Source organism: Miniopterus schreibersii (genome assembly GCF_964146895.1).
Source record: "Miniopterus schreibersii genome assembly, chromosome: 9".
NCBI classification, from domain to species: Eukaryota; Metazoa; Chordata; class Mammalia; order Chiroptera; family Miniopteridae; genus Miniopterus; species Miniopterus schreibersii.
In genome coordinates, this window is record NC_138118.1 from 41,793,816 (window position 1) to 41,807,836 (window position 14,021).

Genomic DNA, 14,021 nt, shown 5'->3' on the forward strand with positions numbered 1-14,021 from the left:
AACATTTAATTAACTCACTTCTAATGTGATGGCTGGAACTGCTTCTCTTTGGTGAGGCCGTGGTAAGGCCAAAACAAATGATTTTGAGGGCCAGATGGTGCCCATCCCTGGCTTATAAGGATGATGCTCTAACCAACTGAGCTACTCAGCCAGGAAGAATTACAATATTTAACTGAGATATTTGTGAGTAACACTGTTTATTGCACTGATAACTTTTTACAACAAGAAATTGCACACCCACAAAAGATGGAAGTCGAGCTGTAAAGAATACATCAAACTAAGTGATAAGAGTAACTGCAAACTTAAAATGTAGCATCTTTAATTATATTTAATAGTTTTGTTCAGAAAAGACACGGTAAAGTAGTTTAAAAGGTAACTTTACATTTAATTTTTAAAATGTGTGATTATTCTAAATGTATGATTTGATATTTTTATTTATTGAAATTCATATACAACACAAGGAGCTTATAATATAGGTTAAAAACAAACAAAAGACAATTTTAATTTCAAGTAAATTTCCATTGGCAATACAGAATTAAAATATGCTTATTATTCAAAAAATGCATAGAAGAGATAGTATTTTTAGTGCTTAGGAAACTAGTCAAAAAGACTGGTCTTATATAGTCACAAATGGAACCAGGATTTCATAAAACTTTAGCCTTATTATAAAGGGTAACTTTGGTATTTCCTTCAACTAATAAAAAAATAAGCAGTGCATATTTCCTCTATTGAGCAGAGGTATTCTTCCATTTTCTGCAAGACTTTTATATTTGCTCTTTAGAGAGATGATTTGTTGCCATTATAAGCAGGTATTATTGTGAAAATGAGATAATATTATAATCCTGGTTATACTGTACCCAGCATGGGGAGAAATCTATTCTAAGTCAATTAAAGACTGAGTCACCCATGAGCATGAAAGAATATTGTAACATCACAATCCATTACAACTCACTCAAATTCTAATGTGCAGAATGGGGGTGGGGGTGGGAGTGATGATTCGTTTGGTATGATCACTGATGATACTCCTTCAGAAGTAGATATCTTGTTTCTCCTTGGATAGCCAAACGTATTTGGGAATATCATACATTTGTGCCAAAGGTATAATATAATTCTCAACCATGCAAGACATTGTCTCTGTTGGGGATCTGAGTGTTTATTTTTTCTAGAAATGAAGTACAACTTCATTCACTCTAGTGTGAAATATAGGGTGTACCAAAAAATGCATACACACACTTTGACTAATTATAAAGGCAGTGTTTATTAAAATACTTTTCATTTTCAAAATTGAGCTATCAGCTGTTAAAGTGTGTATACCTTTTGGGGGATACCCTGTATATGGGAATAGTCCAGAAGACCACAGCCCATATATTATATATAATACTTAGAAAAATCATTGGCAGTGAGAAAAGATTAAACAAAACTAAAAATATATAAAATAATATTTTTTGGATCAAAATATGGTTTTTTAAAGCCTATACATTTTCAATGTATATAGTCCAAACCAATTTTTTTCTCTTGCTATTGAGTTCACGTAGAATGTTTCATACTGAAAAACTCATTTTAAATGTAGATTTATATCCAGATTATTTATTTTTTAGATTTTTTTTGAGAGGTGGTCAGAATTCAGTTAAAGATCACTTACTTTACATACTGCTAAATTTTAGAGAAAAACATAATCTTATTTTAATCACCACAGTCTTATAAACATATCAAAATTGTTTTTTGTTCAAAATAACACAACTTTTGTGTTAGATTTTAAATAAACCATACCACTATGTACCTTTCCACAATGATTATTTCTATAAACTAAGTTAAAATTGCATTTTAAGCTATTTCATATATTTTATTTGATTTTAATTATATCCATGATTATCATATCAAAAAATGATTTTTATAAACCACAATAATCTTATTGCTTCATCTCTCTAAATCAATGTTTTAAAAATATATCAGCCCAGTTCTGTAGATTTGAAGTGAATCATTTCCTTGATTCTGAATTCTGGTTACATATATGGTCAATATAACACTCATTAAGTACTAACCAAATTTGCATTTTTAAAACTTTTTTGATGTATTTACCAAAAGTCATTTTTGAAGGCCTTTACTGATAAATGCATTAACAATTCTATTTCAGCATTTACTCAATGTGCGCTTACACTGTGATTCAGTGCAGCTTATGGGCACTAAGGCCAGTCAGAAATAGATTTTTTTAATGATAATCATTCCTGACTCAACTGCCTACAGAGGCGATTGGGTCACACTTACCCCGACTGAACAGAGGTACCCCAGTACCCACATGAACATTGTTAGCAAATATGTCAGAGATACAGCAGCATAACATAAGCAGATCCTAGACATTGCTAAATCGCCAGCATAATTCTCCTCACCATTTTGCACATTTTGTTTATTTATTTATTAAATTAAAAAAGAAAAGTCTTGATTTCAGAGCGAGGAAGGGAGAGGGAGAGAGAGAGATAGAAACATCAATGATGGCAGAGTCATTGATCAGCTGCCTCCTGCACGCCCCTGACTGGGGATGGAGCCTGCAACCCAGGCATGTGCCCTGATCAAGAATCGAACCGCGATCTCCTGGATCATAGGTCGATGTTCAATCACTGAGCCACGCTGGCCAAGCCATTTTGCACATTTTAGAGGTGAGCTATTTATTTTATAAATAAAGCCTAGAAACAACCTTAAGTGCCTCTCTTTTAATGGCTGAGAGGTTAAAAAAAGATCAAAGATTTTTTTTAAATCTAATGGAAAAAGAATGAGTGTTTCAAGTCCAAAGAAGTAGTCAATGCAGAAAATGCTTGCATAGAATTACATTGGTGTTAAATTTTGCCTTGTAGTACTTGCTTATAGTGACCTTCTGACTCCACTTTCAGGAAGCAAGTCTACGCATAGCCTGTGGAAACAAAGGAGAAACAAAGTGTCAATACAACTGAATTCTCCTTAAGTCTTTTTACAAATATGTTTTGATAATGTGGGCTGCTTGCATTTACTCATCTTAGGTGCATATCATCATAATAAAAGTAGGGCAGGGACATTTACACTATGGAATACTACTCAGCTGTAAAGAAGGATCTCATACCCTTTGGGACATATGGATGGGCCTAGAGAATATTATGCTAAGTGAAATAAGCCAGGCAGAGAAAGACAAATATCACATGATCTCACTTATATGTGGTATCTAAAGAACATAATAAACTGATGAACAAAATAGATTCAATGACATAGAAGCATAGAACAGACGGATGAATCTCAGAGAGCAGGTGGGGGTGGGTGGGTGGGTGGGGAGAGATTAACCAAAGAATTTATATGCATATATGCATAACCCATGGACACGGACAGTAGTGTGGTAAAGGCCTGGGGTGGGGAGTGGGCGTGGGGTGGAAGGGGTGAATGGGGAAAAAAGGGGACATCTGTAATATTTTCAACAATAAAGATAAATTTAAAAAAATAAAAACAGGGTAAAAACTTAATTTTGTAAGTCATTATACTTTAATTAGATTTATTTAAAAGCAATAATTACTATTTATTGAGCACTTACTATGCATCCTTTAATTTTCACAACTCTTTGAAGTATTATTATTTCTATTTTACATGAAGACAGGGTAAATAATTTGTCCTGGGCTACACAGACAGTAAGTAGCAGAATCAGGGTTTGCACTCAGATCTATCTGGTTCTAAAGTCCATGCCCTTAAAACCACTCTACTATACTACCTCACCATCTACAGCAATTCTACCTGAATGACCTTTTTATGTGGCAATCAAAAATATTTCTAAGCATGGAACAGACTGAGGAATCTCAGAGGGAAGTGGCGGTTGTGGGTAGAGTGGGGGTTGTGGCAGGAAGAGATTGACCAAAGAATTTATATGCATAGCCCATGGACACAGAAAATAGTGCAGTGAAAGACTGGAGTAGGATGTGAGCGGGGGGGGGGGGGGGGGTGGCAAGAGTAGGGTGGAGGAGGTCAGTGAGGGGAAAAAAGTGACATCCGTAATACTTTCAACAATACAGATAAAATTTTAAAAATACTTCTATATACTGTGGCAATTTCTTAAGTTCCAATTTTGATATATGAGTTTGTACTCAACTAAGCTGGCCCTATATCCATTGTCATAAACTACTACACAGCTCAGTGATGATGTTCCTGGGCTCACTAAGCTGATGCGCTAAGACTCAAGACCTCAGATTTTCACCCTAGAAGTGTATTTACTCCACAAAAGTCTTCTAAGACTGTCATTCTCACTGCCTGATTTTACCATAAGGGTTTGAATATTATGCTTTTCAACATTTTACCAGGACCTGTAATTAGGCAGAGAAGGCATTTTTGCATATCAGATTTGCATATGACACCAGTGGTGGTGCATAATTAGTGTGCTGGATGATAAATTCAGAATTCAAAAGGATGTCAATAAACAGGAACAAACGATATAATCTATCAGAAATGTATAGTCCTGCACTAGGGGGGTCAAAAACCAATTACGTAAATATAAATGGGGAGCCCAGCTGGATGACAACTTCTGTGAAAATGCCCAAGTCTTTAGTTGACCCCTGCTCAACAGAAGCAAAGATTTTGATGTAGCTATTATGAAAATAAACACATTTTCCAGTCATAATAATAGAAATATCTTAATGAGATCAAGGTAGGTCATGGTTGCATGATCTCCATGCTGGCCTGACCCTGTCTAGCGTTTTGTGCCCCCTTCTTTGCCAGAGAAGCATTGACAAATTTTGTGTCTATGAGGAATGTTAAAGGGAACTGGAGGAGTCCCACCTGGAGCAGAGTATGGTGGAGACCTGAGAGATACTCTCAAATATTTAATGGCTGTTCAGTGGAATGGTTTGTATTGCTAGAGAAGGTAGATTTCAGTCACCAGTTATTAGAGAAAGGCCAAATCTAGTTTTGTAAGCACAACTAACACTTGGAGACCTCCAACCATGTAACAAACTCCCTGGAAAAGCTACTAGTTGCCAATGTCTGGAAATGTTCATGCAAAAGCTGAGTGAACATCCTTAGACATAGTGTAGGGGGGATTTCTGCATGAGCACTACTTGATTTTTAAGACATCTTTCAACTTTCAACTTCTTTTTTTTTTCAAATATATATCTTTATTGATTTCAGAGAGAGGAAAGGAGAGGGGGAGAGGGAGAGAGAGATAGAAACATCAATGATGAAAGAGTCATTGATTGAGCCCTCAACCAGGGCATGTGCCCTGACTGGGAATCGAACCCCGATCTCCTGGATCCTAGGTCGATGCTCAACCGCTGAGCCACGCCCAGCCCGGCTCAACTTTCAACTTCTATGATCTTCTTTTGTTAGCCTCATTTTACTCAGCGGTGGAGCCACAAAGTTTACTCTGATAACTACAAATTTCAGTTAAGTTTCCTAGGAATTGACTGATGTCCCCGAGAGCATAAAAATTACATAGAATCAGTCTTTCTAGGCCATTATCAGTCAGATGAAGAAAGGTCATGAGGTTCCTGGTGCTCACATACTAATTCTGAAGCTTATGAAACTCCTGGGTTAGAAATTCACTCTAATCACCCTTCCTCTATTCCTTAGGTCTGTGGAAGAAAAAGTATGTGAAGACTTAGGTATAAAATCAGGACCAGTGTGTTGGCTGCTTCCAGTTGCTGATCTGGGGCAGAAGGTTCCAAGTTCTTAATGTCTTCAAGGGGGAATTCTTGTTTTCCATTTTCCCCTTTCTATTAAGCCATCTTTTGGGTATTTTTTTTTTAAGTTTTCTCTGAATAATTTGTATCAGACATAGTCACTGTATGTATTATTCGATTTATTCAAGATTTAATCCAAATTATTTTCTTTGAAAGAAAATAATGTTCATACCTCATCCTCAACATTAAGTTCTTCTTCAATCAGCTCTGCTTCCATTAATTCAAGAGGATCTTTGTGGTCTTGGATGAGGGAGATCTTGACAAAGAGAACACAGAGAATATTTATTGAAAATATAATAGCATCGACCCACCTGATACTCCACTGAAAACAACTTGAAGCACTGCTGGTGCCTCTCATTTATAATAATCTATGCCCTTCAGAATCTTTTCAGCTTTCTTGTCCCTTCGTATTTCTCACTGAGCGTTTTCCCTGTACCATTTTTCACATTCAGGTGTGAACTGGCATCGTTCTCCATTGACGACCTCCTTTTCCACTCTCTTCCCTAGCCTCTGAAGCACATGCCTCTTAGGAGTCACCTCGTCTGCCTGAACGATTTAGCATCAATAGTGTCTTTATTTCAAGGGCTAAACTAAGAGCACTTAGTACAGCATGGAGCATGCAATGAATGGGCTCATGACTGACGACAATAAACAGTCCTAATGGATATTAATTTCATTGGAGATGGAAACCAGCATCCATGGACCAAGTTAGTAGTTCATGAAAGTTCTGGTTTTTAGTAGTAAGCAATGAGGAAACCAATAACAGTTTGGGCTTTGTCTCATGCGTAAAGAAGGATATTCCCAAAGCAATTTCAGATGTATATCAAGAGTGGCATTTCAAAAAGCTTTTTAGCTACTTTTCATCTCACAAATAATCCAATTCTCTTTGCTAATGTGGAAATGAATTAGAGAATTTAGTCCCTGTGCAGGTAGTCAGACACAATGGAAAAGTGAGAGGATAGGTGTAACTACAAATTGGGACTGTCCTGGGATAGTCCTTGTGTTGGTCATATGAAGGGATAGGAAGAGGGTCATACCACTGCATCCACAATATCTGTAATATACAAGTTACCCTTCCCAAAGAAAAGGAAGGTGTCACAGGTAGGATTTATCATCATTTACTCTACATCTACCATATAAACGGCTTTGTGCTAGATACTGAGGGTACACAGAAGTATACGTTTCCTGATCTGAGAGGCTACCACTAGTGCTCAGCCCACTATTCAGTGAACCAGTAGGTATATAATACAACCATTCAGTTATACTCAATCTGACACTTGTTCAGGGTCAAAAAATCCATCCCAGCCACTCGCAATGCCTCTCTGATTACAAACAATGTTGAGTCTGATGCTGGTAAAGGCACTGCTGGTTAGTGGCTTCTATGACATTCATGGGATCTAAGATCTTGGGTCAGAACAGGGTATAAACAAATAATAAAATAACTTTTCATGCTGAGAAAGAACTTGACACCTTGGTTCTATTTTACTTTTTTTTTTTTTTAAATTAATCCTCACCCAAGGATATGCTTTTATTGATTCTAGAAGGGACGGGGGAGAAAGAGAAACATTGATCAGTACAGTCCCAACCGGGGATTGAACCTGCAACTTTTTTGTGTATAGGATGATGCTCCAACCAACTAAGACACCCGGCCAGAGCAAGTCTATTTTACCTTTAATGAGGGTTTTTTTAAGATACTTTACATGATCCTACTTTGTCATTGTTACCTATGGGTTAGAAAATTTTAAGTTAGATAGAAAAAGGTTTATGAGTTTTCAAAGATGAGCATTTTGCATGTAGCTCTTTTTTAGATTTGTGGTTTTACTATGCCCCCCACCCCCTTTTTTGTATTTAAGATCCAGATCTTGGTTTTAGGACTAGTATTTTCTCCAGCAGCATTAAGCAGAGCAATCTCTCCACTAACAATGGCTTAAAAGAATAATGTGCTATTGTTTTCTAAATTATTTTTTTACTTCAGACATTAATTTCCAATTTCTGATAAGAATCTATCCTAATTTTAGAGGGAAAAAGAAGCAATGTAAAATATAGTAGACTGTGTCCCTGGAATAATAATAATTATTTTTATAGGTATTGTTTTTGTTTCAGAAATTTACTGTGGGAAGGTCCATGAGAGAAGAGGTTCTTGTACCAGGCCCACCAGTAGGCCCAGCCTCATACCCAGACCAGAAGCACTCAAGTCTCCCAGGTGCCTGACAAGAGGACTGAAAAATAGGAATCCCACAGGAAATCAGGATTTATTCTATTCTGTGGGGGATAATTAACTCTGGGATAATTCATGGCTTTTATTTTATTTTTATTTTTCAACGATCACTTATGATCTAATGGATCCTATTTAAATACATTTATCATCAAGAGTTTCTAGATTGCTGAAAATTTAAACTGCATTTGTATATACAAGTCCTAGAAGATCCGAGATTCAGTGCCTATATTCTAAAAAGGCACTACAGCTAAAGCCTACTTATTAGTAAGCCTACACATTATAGAGTAATATATACTAGGTGTTCTTAGGTGCTTTCCTATGAACTATCATACTTAGTCTTCATATCTACCTAGCAAAGAAAATGTTTTTACTGCCATTTTATTGGTGAGAAAATTGAGGCTCTGAGAAATTAACCAGATGGCTTAACATCCCACAAGGCTGGGATTCAAACCTAAATTTGTGGAATTTTTGCCATTAATAGAAATCATGATAGTTCAAGAAAGATACATATGTAGAAAAGTTAAATGTTTACCGTTTCTAAAATGGAATCTTGAATTTCTCGGGATTTAACCTGGTTCTGTACATGGAGGACAGCATCATGGACAGTCAAAAAGAATATGTCCTTTCTGTTATCATTAAAGAAACCACATTTCTCCAGCTTTTCTATTACATGATCTTCAAAGGAAAGAAAGAATGTTTAGTTAGTCTCTAAATAAGGATATTTTGTAACATCAACCAATACTAAGTTTTGGTAGGTCCTCCTTTTAATTCTTTTTTCTCATTTTCAAAACGTGGCCCTGTTCTACACCGAGTTTATTTTCCAGTAGCACATGGCATGGTTATACCATAACTGGTTGTAGTAGATGGCCTTGTTTCCTGACCAGGCCCCCATCCTCCAGTTGTGATTCTGGCTGCTAATGGTTCACAGCTGTGGCCTTCTTTGGAGAACTTCCCTGGGCCAATGGGAACTGTCTCGCCTGAAAAAGGCCTGGGAGGTTACACTCCCACCCTAGGGTGGCCTACAGCCACTGACAAACTGACATGGGGATTAAAAAGCTGGCTCCCTTGCCTCAAGGAGGAATAGCCCTCTGGTGCTCTTCCTGCTGTGTACTCCCTGGGAAATTAGGTAAGTCAGACTTTTGCAAGTCTTTTGTCCAGCTTATTCCCCTTCCCTATCTTGCTCCCTTCACTCTTTCATGAATTTTTCCAAAGTGTACTATTTCAGTAAATCACTTGCACAAATATCCTTATCTCAGTCTTTGTTTCTAGAGAACTCAGCCTAAGCATTTAGTATTTTCCTACACACATACTCTCATACGGACATGGACAGAATAATATCCTGGAGGATTGTCTAGTTTTCAGGCATCTAAGTTATCTGCAGCTCTGCTCTCCCTGGGACGTTTCCACATTGATCTGGCACTGCATCACCAGCTCTATGGTGCAAATTGGCCCTCAGCCTGATTGCTTAATGGGTAGAGTTTCTGTTCATAGTGATGACAAATTTTGGAAATAGATGGTTGTGATGGTTGCAAAACATTGTAAATGTTCTTAATGCCACTGAATTAAATGCAACTTGAATGTGACTAAAATAGCAAATTTTGTTATACATTTTTTATCACAATAAAAAGTCATTTTTAAGGCTTTTGGTCATGATGTATCCACATTCCAAGATGGGAGAAAGGGCTTAGGGGAAAGTCTTATAGATACATATGTACATATATGCATTTACCTTGAAGCGATGCAAAGTACACATTTACATCAATTCTTTGGAATTCTTTGACAACCTAAAAATTTAAAAAGGAGAACTTGAGTAACTTTACCTGCCCATATTCAGTAGCATTCAGTTACTTGCTCAGGAGAAACTTCAATACTTTCATGGTTAAACATGACTTTGAGGAAAGTTCATTATTGGAAAACCACAGAGGTTTTCAGCCTACCGTGATGAAATGATTAGGGATGATAAGACTGAATCTCAAGAGGTGGAAACATCCAGTGCTCAAGAGCACAGTGCTCAACAACAGAGGTGCTTAATAAACATTTGTGGAAGGAAGAAAAGGGAGTACAGGAGATTTCTTAATACAGCCCCTGCAGATCAGAGACAAGAGTATGAGTTTATATCTTTGAATGAAAGATATATGGATGTAGATATGTGGCCACCAGATTGTGAATGTAAAAACTGACCTAAAAACTAAAGGCTCTGTATTTTGACTGTGTCAATCTTAGTATCTTGATTGTGATTTTGGACAATAGTTTTGCAAGATGTTAGCATTGGGAGAAATTGGGTAAGGGGTACAGAGGACCTCTCTATATAATTTCTTACAACTTTATGGGAATCTACAATTATCTCAAAATGAAAAGCTTAATTTATAAAATCAAGGTGTAAGATCCATGGGCAATAATAAAAGAGAACTTGAAATCTCTGGGGAGAAGATCAAGACTTCTATGAAAGTATCAAGTTTGGATTTTTCATAATTGTCATTACAACATTTGAAAGCAATTCTCTGTTAGGAGTAGAAAATATTCTGGCATTAAATAAAGACTCTTCCCAAAAGTAATTCACTAAACCCTCTGGCCAACACCATCTCCAATGCACCTGCTCCAGTGCCTAGCGTGAGATGCACAATGAAGAATCAGGGTGTGCTCCCAAGTGAGCTAATAATCAGGTCTGCTAAGAGAACTGAGAGAGAAGCTGCAGCATTTTCTCACATTCTTTTGTCAAGTATGATCAGTTTTCCACCTTACCTACCTAGTGCCTGCACCCTGGAATGATTTCCTACCCTTGCATAGATAGCCAAGAAGCCTCAGCAAAGTTAAAACTTAGTTGAGGGTCCATTTCATATTATTACATCTGGTTCTTGGTGTCTTTAACCTGCTCACTTTTCTGCCTGACTTGCTTGATACCTACCTGAAACTTCACCTGAACTTGACACTCCTGATCAAGCTGAGACCCAGTTTGCCTGCTTTGGAATACTTAGTGCAGTTGTTATTTAACAGGTTACTTAATGTTTGCCTTTGCCTCTAGACTGCTTAGTCCCATGAGGATAGGGACTATGACTACTTCACTATTTTTCTCTGGTGCCTGACTGAATGCTTGGCACATATTAAGCACTTCAGGTCTATTTTTTGAAAGAATGAACTTGACCTTGCATAGCTGGTGTCTGATATCATGACTGTTCTTGTCCTACATGCTCATTAATGTTTTGACTTCCTAGATGCCTGACCTGCTTCCTGCTCTAACCTCTTAATAATGCCTGGCTTTTCCAGTCCTACATGTACCTGGTATTCCCCATTCTGCTGCTGTTCACATAACAAATAAAAACATAATATTTAACATAAACTTCCTTCTTTTCATATCCCATTTCCTATCTATTTTCAGAAAAATGAAACATAATAGATGTTAATATTTGCTGAGAGGTAGCTATGTGCCAGATACTGTTCTAAACCATAAATAACCATACATATGCTTATTTAATCTTCACAAAAACCATAGGAAATAGGTACTGTCATTATCCTCACAATTGAGGTACAGACAGGTTAAGCAACTTGCCTATAATCACACTGCAGCAAATGGTAGAGCTAGGATTCAACCCCAGGTAGTCTGGCCCCATGGCTCATGATTTAAAATATTACTCTATAGCAAAAGCATTCCCCTAGAAAAAGTACAGAGCCTATGCAATCAATCATCCTTTTGTAAGACTGGGCAACCCATATGGTTTTACTATTGCCAAAGCTCCTAATCTATAATTCAAACACTTAGAACCTTACCACTCTCAGTGACCTCACTCCAACAACATCCAAGAAAGATACAGCTCCACAATCAAGCACGAGGCTGTGGATTGGCACTTTTGGAACATTCACTTTCACTGGAATCTCAGAATTCCAATCCACTTGAATCTCTATTTCCTTGGTTGGGATATCAAGTTCTTCTGGATCTTCAATATCTTCATCAGGCTCGAAAGCATTATTTGATGAACCAACGTCACTTATAATGCCATTCTAAACAAAGAAAATACTGCCAACTTAATTGCCAATGATTTGGGATGTCTTTCAACAAGTTATTTCAAATTATTCAAAAATCCTACAAACTTCCTTGGTAAGCAGAACATTGAGGGGAAGAACTCATAAGGAATGAAATTCACCTCAGTCTAAATTTTGATGTTCTCTAGGAAGAAAAATGGAAACGCAGAGGAGGCAGGAAACTTCACTTCTGGAAGATTGTGGAATTGGCCAAGAGATACATTGGCAGGAAAATAAAAAGTTAAGTACTCTAAAAGTTTATGAATTTACTGCCTTCTATTATAATTTTATGGCATTGAATTGAATTATTTTGTTCCTTTCAGTAAAAACAAGGTTTATTTCATGATGGAAAAAGAACTCACACCCTGTGTTTTTTTCTGCTGATTCCATTTTATTTCCTCCCATTTCTTCTTGCCTATAAGAACAACTCAGGTGTTCCCTGACACATGTATGTTATCTGCTTGCACACATCAGGGTACCAAAGGGGGTAGATTTAATTTTAGGCAATCTAATTGCTTTCATTTTCATCTGAGAAAGCAAAGAATTTAAGAGGGGAAAGTAAGATGTTGCCTCACCTTTGTTGCTCTTAATTGCCCTTTTTTGATGAGTTTCTGTATTTTCCTCAGTGCTTTCAGCCTCTTATTATACACTCTAATGGCATCAAATCCAACCTTTGGAAATAAATGTCAAGTTACTTAAAACATCTGGTTCCTAATGCTCATTAATGGCAATTGTTATCTGGAAAGGTTATTTCTCTAGTGGTATTATTACTTGAGACATTCTGCCAAATAAGAAATTCTTGAGGTTTCCACTACTGGCCATCTACACCACCCACCCAGAGACTCAATGGCATATCAAAGACTCCAAGACACTAGAAAACAAAAGAGCCCAAAAACAAACAAAACACAACACACACACAAAAAAGCCTTCTTTAGCTTTAAATCTGTGTTTTCCAAATTTCCTTGACATTAAAGAACCCTTTTGTTATTGCAAAATCTATGAATGTTCCCCTGAACCAGCAGTTCACCTAGAACTCACATAGTAAAACACTGATCTAGAGATAAAACCTAACTTTGAAGCATAGCATGGAATTCAAGACCAGAATTTCCTGCTTCCATGTTCCACTTATACTTTCTAACCCTTTATTGGGCAACCCTCCCCTCAATGTTCCCACCTTTTCCTCTCAGTTCTCGAAGTTCCCAAACACCTGATACAATCTCCATCCTTCTGCCCTCAGTCACACAAAGCCCAATGAGTTCCAATTAACATGGATCACCCCCTTCTGTGAACTCTTAACATGTACTGTCTATATTATTCATTTGGAACTTACTCCAATTCTGCCTGGAGACAACTCTAGTGTTTTTGTCCAGCATAGTCACTGCTACCTGGATTTTAACATCTGTGTTATCTGTTTTTTTCCAATCCCCAATAGAGTGTAAGTTATTTGAGTGCAAGAATGTTATGTTATAATTTTTGATGTCATGTACAAAGGGAACAGGGTATAGGGCCTTATGCCCAGTTTGAGTCCAATAAATACCTGTAGAATGAATGAAGTTTTAAAGGAGCTTAGCAACCAAATTTCTAGGGATAAAATACTTACTGTAGACTTGATACATTTTTTAAAACCATCGACGTTGCCATAAAAAATAGGACTAGAAAACCTAAGAATCTTCATTCCTTCAGGTTCTTCAATCTAGCATTAAAAAAAAAAAAATTGTCTGAGATTAAATAATTTCAGGCCTCAAATAATCAATTAAATTCCTGGCTATTCATCTAGAAGCTGAGTTATAATTGCTCAGAGGAGCTGGGTAGCAGCACTCAACTTTCCTTAAATAGGGTCCTCATCCCAGTTGGGAGGCAATAGTTTACCCGAACTCCTGAACCTCCACAGTCTTACAGAAGGTCATGATAGAAAGGGCCTTCAAAAGCAATTATTCAGCTCTCTGATTTCCAGATGAAAGAAAGGGCTCAGGACAATGACATGAGTTGCCTTAAGCTCATACTACTGCCCCATCTTTCCCCCCACATTCTTTTAAAATAAAATAAAAAGTAGCAAAATCAAGGGAATCTGCAGGAGCTGAGGCTTATGATGTCATTTAAAAAAA

The 14,021-nt window shown here is 37.1% G+C and overlaps 1 protein-coding gene across 1 annotated transcript in view; it reads right to left on the bottom strand.

The window, feature by feature from the left end:
- Nucleotides 1–367: 367 nt before the first annotated feature.
- Nucleotides 368–14,021, bottom strand: part of SLC26A4 (solute carrier family 26 member 4) — a 52,866-nt gene continuing 39,212 nt past the window's right edge. The window contains exons 15-21 of the mRNA XM_081146915.1: nucleotides 13,517–13,609; nucleotides 12,492–12,587; nucleotides 11,665–11,895; nucleotides 9,629–9,683; nucleotides 8,432–8,574; nucleotides 5,854–5,937; nucleotides 368–2,905 (exon numbers count right to left, since the gene is read on the bottom strand). Coding sequence (XP_081003041.1) covers nucleotides 2,882–2,905; nucleotides 5,854–5,937; nucleotides 8,432–8,574; nucleotides 9,629–9,683; nucleotides 11,665–11,895; nucleotides 12,492–12,587; nucleotides 13,517–13,609 — 726 coding nt within the window. The 3' untranslated portion in view covers nucleotides 368–2,881. The remainder of the gene's footprint in view (nucleotides 2,906–5,853; nucleotides 5,938–8,431; nucleotides 8,575–9,628; nucleotides 9,684–11,664; nucleotides 11,896–12,491; nucleotides 12,588–13,516; nucleotides 13,610–14,021) is intronic.